The sequence below is a fragment of the Oncorhynchus keta genome, chromosome 21 (assembly GCF_023373465.1).
Source record: "Oncorhynchus keta strain PuntledgeMale-10-30-2019 chromosome 21, Oket_V2, whole genome shotgun sequence".
NCBI classification, from domain to species: domain Eukaryota; kingdom Metazoa; phylum Chordata; class Actinopteri; order Salmoniformes; family Salmonidae; genus Oncorhynchus; species Oncorhynchus keta.
The window spans coordinates 339,869-352,500 of NC_068441.1; the positions used below are offsets into that span (position 1 = coordinate 339,869).

A 12,632-nucleotide genomic window follows, 5' to 3' on the forward strand; every position below is an offset into this window, starting at 1 on the left:
ATAGTTTTGGCAGGTCAGTTAGGACATCTACTTTGTACATGACACAAGTCATTTTTCCAAAAACTGTTTACAAACAGATTATTTCACTTATAATTCACTGTATCAAAATTCCAATAGGTCAGAAGTTTACATACACTAAGTTGAATGTGCCTTTAAACAACATGGGAAAAATCCATAATATTATGTCATGGCTTTAGAAGCTTCTGATAGGCTAATTGACATAATTTGAGTCAATTGGAGGTGTACCTGTGGATGTATTTCAAAGCCTAACTTCAAACTCAGTGCCTCTATAATTGACATAATGGGAAAATCAAAAGAAATCAGACAAGACCTCAGAGAAAAATGTAGACCTCCACAAGTCTGTTTCATCCTTGGGAGCAATTTCCAAAAGCCTGAAGGTACCACGTTCATCTGTACAAACAATAGTACGCAAGTATAAACACCATGGGACCATGCAGCCGTTATACCGTTCAGGAAGGAGATGCGTTCTGTCTCCTAGAGATGAACGTACTGATTGCGAAAAGTGCAAATCAATCCCAGAACAACAGCAAAGGACCTTGTGAAGATGCTGGAGGAAACAGGTACAAAAGTATCTATATCCACAGTAAAGCGAGTCATATATCGACATAACCTGGCCGCTCAGCAAGGAAGAAGCCACTGCTCCAAAACCGCCATAAAAAAGCCAGACTACGTTTTGTAACTGCACATGGGGACAAAGATTGTACTTTTTGGAGAAATTTCCTCTGGTCTGATGAAACAAAAATAGAATTGTTTGGCCATAATGACCATCGTTATGTTTGGAGGAAAAGGGGAGGCTTGCAAGCCAAAGAACCCCATCCCAACCGTTAACCACTTTTAACTAGGATTAAATGTAGGAATTGTGAAAAACAGAGTTTAAAAGGTTTTTGGTTAAGGTGTAAACGTCCGACTTAAACTGTACATAAGTACTCAGACCCTTTGCTATAAGACTCGAAATTGAGCTCAGATGCATCCTGTTTCCATTGATCATCCTTGAGATGTTTCTACAACTTAATTGGAGTCCACCTGTGGTATATTCAATTGATTGGACATGGTTTGGAAAGGCACATGACAGGTTCCTCTGTGGAGATGGGAGAACCTTCCAGAAGGACAACCGTCTCTGCAGCACTCCACCAACCAGGCCTTTATGGTAGTGGCCAGATGGAAGCCCCTCAGTAAAAGGCACATGACAGCCCGCTTCGAGTTTGCCAAAATGCACCTGAAGGACTCTCTGACCATGAGAAACAAGATTCTCTGGTCTGATGAAACCAAGATTGAACTCTTCGACCTGAATGCCAAGCGTCACATCTGGTGGAAACCTGGCACCATCCCTACGGTGATGCATGGTGGTGGCAGCATCTTGTTCTGGGGATGTTTTTCAGTGGCAGGGACTGGGAGACTAGTCAGGATCAAGGGAAAGATGAACAGAGCAAAGTACAGAGAAATCCTTGATGAAAACCTGCTCCAGAGCTCTCAAGACCTCTGGACTGGAGTGAATGTTCACCTTCCAACAAGACAACAACCCTAAGCACACAGCCAAAACAACACAGGATTGACTTCGGGATAAGTCTCTAAATGTCCTTGAGTGGCCCAGCCAGAGACCGGACTTGAACCCGATCAAACATCTCTGGAGAGACCTGGAAATAGCTGTGCAGTGAAGCTTCCCATCCAACCTGACAGAGCTTGAGAGGATCTGCAGAGAAGAATGTGAAGAAACTCCCCAAGTACAGGTGTGCCAAGCTTGTACCATCATACTCAAGAAGACATAAGGCTGTAATCGCTGCCAAAGGTGCTTCAACAAAGTACTGAGTAAATGCTCTGAATACTTTATTTTTACAAATAAATGTACAAACATTTCTAAAAAACTGTTTTTGCTTTGTCATTATGGGGTATTGCATGTAGATTGATGAAGGACTTTAAAAATAATCTATCTATTTTAGAATAAGACTGGAACGTAACAAAACGTGGAAAAAGTCAAGTGGTCTGAATACTTTCCGAATGCACTGTGTGCTGTGAGAATGCTGTTCATTAACTACAGCTCAGCATTCAACACCATTGTCCCCTCCAAGCTCGTCACCAAGCTTGGGACACCGGGACTGAACACCTCTGTCTGCAACTGGATCTTGGAATTCCTGACGGGCCGACCCCAGGTATTGAGGGTTAGACGATATCACCTCCGCCATGCTGACCATCAACACAGAGGACCCACAGGGGTGTGTGCTTAGTCCCCTCCTATACTCCATGTTCACCCATGACTGCGTGGCCATGCACGACTCCAACACCATCATCAAGTTTGCTGACGACACAACGGTGGTAGGCCTGATCACCGGCAACGAGGAGAAAGCCTAACGGGAAGAGGTCAACCCCCTCAACCTCCCCCGCAATGTCAGTAAAACCAATGAGCCTTATTGTGGACTACTGGCAATGGGGGTGTAGTGGAGTGTCAAGTTCCTCAATGTCCAAATCACTAAGAATGTAAAATGGTCCAAACACACAGACATACAGTCGTGAAGAAGGCGCAACAGCGGCTCCTCCCCTTCTGGAGGTTGAAAAGATTTGGTTGTACTGCTGCACCATTATACTGTTGCACCATTGAGAGCATCTTGACTGGCTGCATCACTGCTCGGTATGACAACTGCACCGCAGGTGGTAGTGCGGACAGCGCAGTACATGCTAAATGACAAACAAATTGGCTACACGGACTATCTGCATTGACCCTTTTTTTACACTGACTATGCACACTCACAGGACTCTACACACTCTCACACACACATTCACAGTGACACTCCAACACACACACACACACACAATCTTTGTATACTCTGCTGCTACTCCGTTTATCATATTTCCTGATGCCTAGTCACCTTACCCCTATACATAACTACCCCTACCACTCCAGTATCCCTGCACATTATAAATATGGTATTGGCACTGTACAGTATTAGATTACTTACTTTCTCGTGTTCTTCTTATTTATATTTCTCGTGTGTTTTTGCTCTACTTGTCACGCCTTGGTCTTAGTATTTTGTGTTTTTGTTATTTATTTGGTCAGGCCAGGGTGTGAAATGGGTTTATTTTTGTTGTGTTTTTGTATTGCGGCTGAGTAGGGGTGTCTAGCATAGGTTGGCTGCCTGAGGCGGTTCTCAATCAGAGTCAGGTGATTCTCGTTGTCTCTGATTGGGAACCATATTTAGGTAGCCTAGGTTTCACTGTGTGTTTGGTGGGTGATTGTTCCTGTCTCTGTGTTTGTTGTCACAAGATAGGCTGTATAGGTTTTCGCGTTTCGTTTGTTGTTTTGCATATTTAGTTATTTTATGTATCGTTCTATTTTCATTAAAGAACATGAGTAACCACCACGCCGCATTTTGGTCCGACTCTATTTCAACAGACGAACGCCATTACACTACTTACTTTATTGTACTACGAATATTGATTATTGCATTGTTGGGAAAGAGCTGGCAAGAAAGGCATTTAACTGTACTTGTGCATTTGACAATTAAACTAGACATTTGAACATTTGAATTAGTTGGAATTGTTTCCTGACGTAATAATGTTATCATTATGACGATGACACTTAATGTAGAGCCCATCACAGATGAGACCCACAATTTACAGATGGCCAGTTAGTTAACATCCCATCAGCAGTCTGACTCACCTTCACATATGGAACCCTGTTCTTGTCCTCATGCACTGCCAGATTGGTTTTAGTCACTGAGAGAGATGGGTGCAGAAGAAGAGAGATGTCATTATTACCCTACAAGTACAATCACCAGAACTGGACAGGAACGCCTGTTACTTACAGCATTTTCACACATAGTTCTGAGCTATAGTTCCATTCAGAGTTTGATTATTTGTTACATTGTATTTTTTCTTCTTCTTTTAGTCTGGTGGATTTCACATTGCCAAATGTCAAACGAATGAATAGGTCAAAACAAAACGATGAATTCATGGAAGTAATTTGTTTATTGGAGAACAACTCTCACGTTAAATCCATCTATGAGAAGCATAAGCATGAGAAGCTTGTGTCTCCCAAACGTCATATTACTTTGGTCTTCCAACAACATGCAAAGCCGCTAACTGCAACTTGATTAGACTATATTCAGTAGCCTACATGCCCGGTATAGCCCGTGTTCCCTAATCTGCAACGGATGCCCTCATAAATGTAATGCTACTCAGAGATATCAAGTTATGGTACTGTGTGCTCGCAGTCAAACAACCAATAATACTACGGTGAACCACAGTACAAATGGAATCAACCGAGACCACCCCTTTTTGAGCGAACCACGTTGCGTTGTTGAGTGAGCTCCCGGGTGCTGATAGTGTTCACACCAGTCCAAACAAACTGAAGTAAGTGGGGGAAATGCGCAAGAGTTCAGAAAAACCGCACCAAATCAATTTGGTGTGAAAGCCCTCTAAGTTCAGAGACTTTACTTTCATATTTGCCCAAAGGCCCAAAACAGTCAAATCAAATCAAAACACATTTGGAGTGCATTTCAGAGACACTTTAGAAACACAGACACAACAGTTGCTTTATGTTTCAACTTTGTGTTTTTGATGGGAGATCATATTCAATCAGAACCTATTTACATCAAGGCTGTGTATACTCTCAGAGGTGTGTGTGTGTAATCTTTTTGTGTGACTGGAGTGTTTCTAAGCCTGACAAATCTGTTGGTGCTCTGACTCAAGCCCTCCTCGGGCCCTGACTTCCAATTTAATTTCAACTGGAAACAAGCGGTAAAACAGACTAGGGCCATGTATGTACAGGTATATTATGTTTCAGGTTTGTGTGAGAGATCATATCCAATCAGATCAGATTTATGCCAAGGCTGTGGATACTCTCAGAGGTGTGTGTGTTGTTTTCTCTTTCCATCAGTGTTGTTTGTCTGCTTTCTCCCTTATTACCTCCTGTCCTTCCTTAGTGATCCACTGTTCTCTTGCTCTCTTTCCCCCTTCCTCTGCGCCCCCCTCTCTCTCTCCAGAATGTAGATGGGAACTCATCTCATCACTGCCTTAGGCTGCTGTCATATTGTCTGCATCCCAATGTCACCCTATTCCCTTTATAGTACACTATATAGCCAATAGGGTTCCATTTAGTATTTTATTTATTGCCTTTATATAACCAGGTACGTCTTTGAGAATACATTAATTGCCTCTGGCTGGTGTGATTTTACGAAGATAGACATCTACCATATACTTACAGGGAGTCTAGCCACAGCCCCTCTAGAACCTCACATATACTATCCTAAAGGTATCATTTTACTGTTGCACATACAAACAAAATACTAAATTGAAGTGGAAATGACAAGTCACATTGAAAACTACAGTGTGTGTGTGTGTGTGTGTGTGTGTGTGTGTGTGTGTGTGTGTGTGTGTGTGTGTGTGTGTGTGTGTGTGTGTGTGTGTGTGTGTGTGTGTGTGTGTGTGTGTGTGTGTGTGTGTGTGTGTGTGTGTGTGTGTGTGTGTGTGTGTGTATGATTTTAGTGCTGTGAATACACTTACCATCCAGAAGATCTCTGATTTTGTCCATGTATATTTCAAAATAGGACACCTGGGGAAGAGAGGAGAGAGCATATTGGGAGAAATGAATCATCGAGAGGACAGCGGACTGATTATACTAAAATGTCAAATATGTTAAAGTGGTCTTCTTGGCTCACAGGCATTCTGATAGGTCTAGTCTCTTGTGAGCGGAGAGATTTGTTTCTGCGTGCCGAGTATGCCAGGTATTAGTTGTGAGATATTATAAGATAGTTTTTATTTAGGCAAATGTACAAATATGACAAGATACTAATGATTTATTAATATCCTGTGTCTATGCATTCCATAATTCCAGTGGCTATGCACACAGACATCATACACAGTTCATGGTGAGGTGATGCAGTAGACTGGTTTAGTCCAGATGTTTATGCTTTAAGTAGATGTTTGGGATGTTTTATTGCACATTGTGCACCATGCGTATTCATCAACAGTAACTCCAGTGATTACAGAGCGCTATAGCTATGATGGATTCAGACACACAGTTTTCAATTATGGTGAGATGGTGCAATAGCCTGGTCCAGTGATCTGCATGCTATGGCAGTACAATTATAGCCAGAATAGTTGTCTGAAGCTCATCTTTACCAGACTACTGGTGCGGACACATTCACATGTACAGTGATTACAGAGGGTCATGGTGGATTCTGACATCACACTCTCATGTATGGTGAGCTGGTGTAGTAGCCTGGTACAGTGATATGTATGCTATGGCAGGACAGTAATATCCAGAATAGCCGCAATACTGGCCCAAACACAGCAACTTCAGTGATTACAGTGGGCTATAGCTATGGTTGATTCAGACAATACACAGTAGTTCTCAGTTATGGTAAGCTGGTGCAGTAGTCTGGTGCAGATCTATGTTTATTGCTCGACAAAATAGCCAGAAGAGCGTAGAGACATAGTAGAGACACATTCACATTCACAGTGTCTACAGTAATTCCAGAGGGCCACTGTGGATTGAGGCATCACACTATCAATTATGGTGAGTTAGATGGTGCCATATAGTGGAGGCTGCTGAGGGGAGGACAGCTCATAATAATGCCTGGAATGTAGTAAATGGAATGGTATCAAACGTGGTTTCCATGTGGTTGATACCATTCCATTGACTCCATTCCTCAGAAGCCTCCACTGGTCCTCGAGTGTGGTCGGGTCCCAGATGTGCTTTAGCTAACGCCTCTGAACTATTGGTGTCACGTTCTGACCTTTATTTCCTTTGTTTTGTATTTATTTAGTATGGTCAGGGTGTGAGTTGGGTGGGCAGTCTATGTTTGTTTTTCTAGGTTTTGGGTATTTCTATGTTTCGGCCTAGTATGGTGGTGTCATTAGTTGTCTCTGATTGAGAATCATACTTAGGTAGCCTGGGTTTCACTGTGTGTTTGTGGGTGATTGTTCCTGTCTCTGTGTTTGCACCAGATAGGACTGTTTAGGTTTTCGCACATTTATTGTTTTGTTAGTTATTTCATGTTTAGTTCCTTTATTAAAGAACATGAATAACCACCACACTGCATTTTGGTCCGCTTCTCCTTCACCACAGGAAAACCCTTACATAATCACCCACCAACCAAGGACCAAGCGGCGTGGTAAACAGAGGCAGCAGCAACAGCAGCAGCAGGAGAAGCGACAGGTGCAGCAGGAGCAACAGCAGCAGCAGCAAAGGCAGCAGCAGGAGAAGCAACAGAGGCAGCAGCAGCAGCAGCAGTGGGAGAGGCTGCACTATTTGGAGAAATGGACTTGGGAGGAGATCCTTGACGGGAAAGGACCCTGGGCAGAGCCAGGGGAATATTGCCGCCCCAAAGCCGAGCTGGAGGCAGCGAAGGCAGAGAGGCGGCATTATGAGGAGCTAGCACGGCAGAGCGGCTGGAAGCCCGAGAGGCACCCTCAAAAATTTCTTGGGGGGTGGCACAGGGAGAGTGTGGCAGAGTCAGGAGCCAGACCTGAGCCAACTCCCCCTGTTTACCGTAAGGAGCCATGGATGTTATCAGAGCTGTCGGCGAAGCTGAGGGCTGAGTCTGAGAGGGTCGAGGAGTTATTGGACAGAATGGAGGAGAGTGAATGGATGGGAATAGAATTGGGGGAGTGTGAAGAGAGAGAGCAGTTGATTTGGCGTAGTATGCAAGGCATTCGCCCTGAGGTGTGTGTCCCCAGCCTGGTACCACCAGTGCCGGCACCCCGCACCAGGCTGTGTCTCCGTCCCATCAACACAGGTGTTCCCGCCTGTCCGGCACTGCCAGAGCTCCCGCTCCTCAGCCCGGAGGCGCAAGTGCCGCCAGTCAGCCCGGAGGCGCCGGTGCCGCCAGTCAGCCCGGAGGCGCCAGACCCTCCCCTATAGGTCAAGGTTTTGCGGCCGGAGTCCGCACCTTTGGGGGTACTGTCACGTTCTGACCTTTATTTCCTTTGTTTTGTATTTATTTAGTATGGTCAGGGCGTTAGTTGGGTGGGCAGTCTGTTTGTTTTTCTAGGTTTTGGGTATTTCTATGTTTCGGCCTAGTATGTTTCTCAATCAGAGGCAGGTGTCATTAGTTGTCTCTGATTGAGAATCATACTTAGGTAGCCTGGGTTTCACTGTGTGTTTGTGGGTGATTGTTCCTGTCTCTGTGTTTGCACCAGATAGGACTGTTTAGGTTTTCGCACATTTATTGTTTTGTTAGTTATTTCATGTCTAGTTCCTTTATTAAAGAACATGAATAACCACCACGCTGCATTTTGGTCCGCTTCTCCTTCACCACAGGAAAACCCTTACAATTGGAGCATGGCAATGATAACCATAGGAGTTGTCTGGAGCACATAAACTCATAGAAAAAAAGTGCAACTTAGAACCTAAAAGGGTTCTTCGGCTCTCCATATCAGAGAACCCTTTTGGTTCCAGGTAGAACCCTTCTGGAAACAAAAAAGGTTATCTCATGAACCCTTTCGGGAACCCTTTTTTTTTAAGAATGTGGAGATGTGGGACACCACCATGTCTACTGGTACAGAACATGTTGTTACTACAGAGCAGAGGTTCATGATGGAAGACATCACACAGTTCTCAGGTATGGTGAGCTGGGGTGGTCGTTTAGTACAGACTATCGTACAGTACAGACTATCCCCGGACTATCGTGGTCATGAGTGTCATGTTTAAGGGGTGTGCTTATCCCCAGTGCCACTATCTTGATTGTGGAGGAGGTGGTTCTTATGGCAAGGATGACCTAGACGACTGACACATCCTAATAATAACCATAGGAGTTTTCTAGAGCACATAGAGCAGTGGAGGCTCCTCAGTGCAGGAAGGGAAGGACCATCCTCCTCAGTGAATTTCATAAAAATAAAAATAGTGAAACATTAAAAAAGCTATCCTTATTAGATAAAACTATACTAAATATATTCACGTCACCAAATTATTTATTAAAACACACTGTTTGTTTTGCAATGAAGGTCTACAGTAGCCTCAGCAGCACTCTAAGGTAACACCATTGTGTAGCCAGGGGACAACTAGCTTCTGTCTTCCTCTGGGTACATTGACTTCAATACAAAACCTAGGAGGCGCATGGTTCTCCCCCCTTCCATACACTTCCATAGTAATTATAACAACTTCCGGAGGATGTCCTCCAATTTACCAGAGCTCTTGCAGCATGAACTGACATGTTGTCCACCCAATCACAGGATCAGAGAATTAATCTAGTATTGAAAGTATAATCTACAGCTAGAAAGCACTGTAGTGCATAAAATGTTGTCAGTAGTTGTCTCAAAGAGAGAGAAAGAAAATGGTTAAAGAAATTAATTTGTTCAAAACTATTTATCAATGAAGGAGAAGCAAGAGTGAGAGAGAGTGAGAGAGAGAGCTATAATGTAGTCATTTTACTTTCACTTTCACTTACTTAGCTAGCAAATGCAGATAGCTAGTTTAACCAACTCAAACGCCCGGCTCAAACAGAGGGATGCTATGTTAGCTAGCTGGCTATGAATATGAAACCCTGGAACTCATCCAAGTCAAGGTAAGCTTTTGGTTTTACTAATGTATTGCCACCGGGTCCCGCCGGTGTAACTGCTAAATTGCTTACTGACTGTACACTGTACTGCATGATTGTAGCAGATTTACCAACGCGTTAGTTCTATTAGCGAGGTTGACTATAACATTACTTTAGCTAATGTGGTGACAACGATGTAGACTGTGTGGTTCGGCTTGGAAATGTTTTTTCACCTGGTCACATACAGCTGATGTGTTGTGCGTTTAAGTCCACAAGCGGAGGGAAAAGGTAAGAGGAGGAGAGCGCGTAGATGCGAGAAGGAATACAATGGGCTGCTAGGAAAGTGAACAGTGTTTGCAAGTGATTCACTCCACCAATTCTGTTGAAAACGTTTCTTAAACGGAAGCAAACGAAACGGGGATAAACATACCTGAATTGTCCAATAGAAACTGTCGTTTGCAACTTTTGGACTAATGATGTCTGTCACCTCAAATTTGTGTAGCAACCTCATGATGAGTATAGGTAAAATTAGAGTATGATGTATTAGTCCAAATATATCCATGTTACATTGAACTGGGTGAATGGAATATGAATGACAGTTATCCAATATGCTGTAATAGAAGAAAGGTCAAAAAAGTCCTCCCTCGTCTTAAACAGCACTGACCGACACTGACATAGAGATCGGGTACACCACCGAGCAACTGGTGCAGAAAATGTTGTCACTACAGACCAGAGGGTCATGGGGGAATACAGACATACTGTTCTCAGTACTGGTGAGATGGTGCAGTAATCTGGTCCAGTAATCTGTATCCTATGGTGTGATACAAATAGGCAGAAGAATTGGCTAAAGGACATTCAGATTTAGGACACCAGACAGTGTTTTTAGAGACATCATCAACTAGATAGATGTTGAGATAAAACAGACGGCAAGACAAAATTAAAAGTGTCAGAGCGGTTTGAGGCAAAGTGAGGCCCAGAGGGGCAATGTGTGGTCCGGAGTCGGCTGCACTACCACCTGGCCAGACTATGGGACTATTGGTGCAGACAGACAGTGTTGTCAGCAGAGTACAGACCTTGATGTGGAACTCAAGGTTTTCATCCATTGCAAATATGTGACTGAAGATGTCCTCTGCAATTCTAGGGATGATTCCCATCCCGTGAGGGTCATGCAGCTTGCCCTGAAAGAAGACAGAAGGGATGTGGGAAAAGAAGATGAGACGTCAGAGAAGACGAGAGGAAGAATGGATAAGAGAAAAACACTTGGGGGAGGTCACTTGGCAGAGGTTAAAGGAGAGTAAAAAAGAGTAGGGGGAGTTAGAGAGGAGAGGGGGAGGAAAACATTGTGAAAGGAAGAGGGGGAGAGAGAGAGAAGCGGAAAAGAAGGATGAACAGGGGACAGGGACTTAACTTGGAGGAGAGTCCGATGATATTTAGAGGAGAGGAGACAAGATGGTAAATCATTTAAAGCAAGGGGACTTCAACTACTGAAGTGTACAATGATTTATGCCAGTTAGTTTTTTTTAACCACTCAACTAATCATCAATCCATTGATTAGTTCTGATGGATTCTAGGTTCTGACTCCTAAAACTTGGAATAGGGTTAATTATCAGGTATCCTGTTGAAATATTGAGTGCTATGGTTTAGAGGGTCGACCCCAGAAGTTATTGGTTATCTGTAGGAGGAAGGTATATGGTGGGTGCAATTAAGCTTGGAATGTACTAGGGAAAACAATCACATGTGGCAGGCATTGATGAGGGGAGAGAGCCATAGATTAATGATGAAGGAGGTTGAGGTCAGGTCACGTTAAGGGAGAAGGAACAGTTTATTGCCCTATCACTTAGTTTCCTGCCTAGAAACGAAGATACAATGCTTAGCGAGAAGGAGGAGACTCCACCCAATGTATTTGGTATATATACCACCACCGGTGGAACCATGTCTTTGTCGGTTCAGCTGTTCGACCCCTTGGGATGAAAAAAAACTTGGTTTGAGCTTTCATAGTGTCCGTCGAGTTCTTACTCTGGTAATTAGAACCTAACAGTTCGATAAGGTGTGCTTTGCTGGGCTGGAACAAAATCGTGCAACTGGCAGGGTACTACCCGAGGACTGCAGCTGAGAATCACTGGTTTATATCACTCTACATAAAGAACACTCCAGTCTATGTCCCAAACTGGACAAAAGTAGTGCACTTTATAGGGGATAGGGTGCCATTTAGGATACAGGCCAAGTCTAATCTCTGTGGTGATGTGGTCTACAAAAACTTACCTCCATGGTGTGTGTTTTTCCAGAGGAGGTCTGTCCATAGGCGAAGATGGTGCCATTGTATCCCCCGAGTACATCTAGAGACAGGAGACAGGGAATACAGTACGTTCAAAAGAACAGCACATCTATAAAGTAGGAAAGATACAGGACAATGGACAATAGATGTTAGATATAGGAGATAGGAGACAGGAGGCAGAATGCAGGAGAACAGAGGCAGAATAAGGAGACAGGAGTAGGGAGAGGATGCTAGACATAAGACAACAGCCTCCTCATTCAGCCCATAGCAACAAGACACTGCACCAACAAAGATTGCCCACCTACAGAACAACACACACACATACGTGCTCACACACACACGCACACGCACGACCACACACCCATACCTACAGAGAGCACGATACAGCAAGCACTAACAAGCAGCACAACCTCTATTTTGTCAGTCAGTGGGCAGAAAGTCAAACATACATACCAACGACCAGGCTAGGAGCCAGAGGGAACCATAACTTCTTTCATCCTATACCATTTCATTTCACACTCCTTTTATCTTTCCTTATTTCTGTTGCTTTCCCTCTCTCTCTCTGTCTCTCTACATCTGTCTCTCTCTCTCTCTCTCTCTCTCTTTCTTTGTCAGCTATTCTAGTCATGCTGGTGCTGGAGCGAGCCCAACCGAACCGTGACATAAACAAGTAATTCAAGACACATGGAATCTGTCTCTAAGAGGAGAGGAGGAGAAGGACGATAAGAGGCCAGAGCCAGAGAGACAATTAGGCCAGTGCAGCTGGGGGGGGAGACAGAGAGAGAGAGAGAGAAAGAGGGAGAGAGATCCAATTATCTCTGTACTGCAGACACACTGAGTTAGACCAGCTCTATGGCATCTCT

The 12,632-nt window shown here is 43.9% G+C and overlaps 1 protein-coding gene across 2 annotated transcripts in view; it reads right to left on the reverse strand.

Moving 5' to 3' along the window:
* The window catches only part of LOC118399904 (kinesin heavy chain-like), a 146,363-nt gene that overhangs the window by 60,350 nt on the left and 73,381 nt on the right, over nucleotides 1-12,632 (reverse strand). For both annotated transcript variants that reach the window (XM_052473186.1, XM_052473185.1), the window contains exons 3-6: nucleotides 11,757-11,830; nucleotides 10,568-10,672; nucleotides 5,518-5,566; nucleotides 3,674-3,729 (exon numbers count right to left, since the gene is read on the reverse strand). In XM_052473186.1, the coding sequence (XP_052329146.1) occupies nucleotides 3,674-3,729; nucleotides 5,518-5,566; nucleotides 10,568-10,672; nucleotides 11,757-11,830 (284 nt within the window). The remainder of the gene's footprint in view (nucleotides 1-3,673; nucleotides 3,730-5,517; nucleotides 5,567-10,567; nucleotides 10,673-11,756; nucleotides 11,831-12,632) is intronic.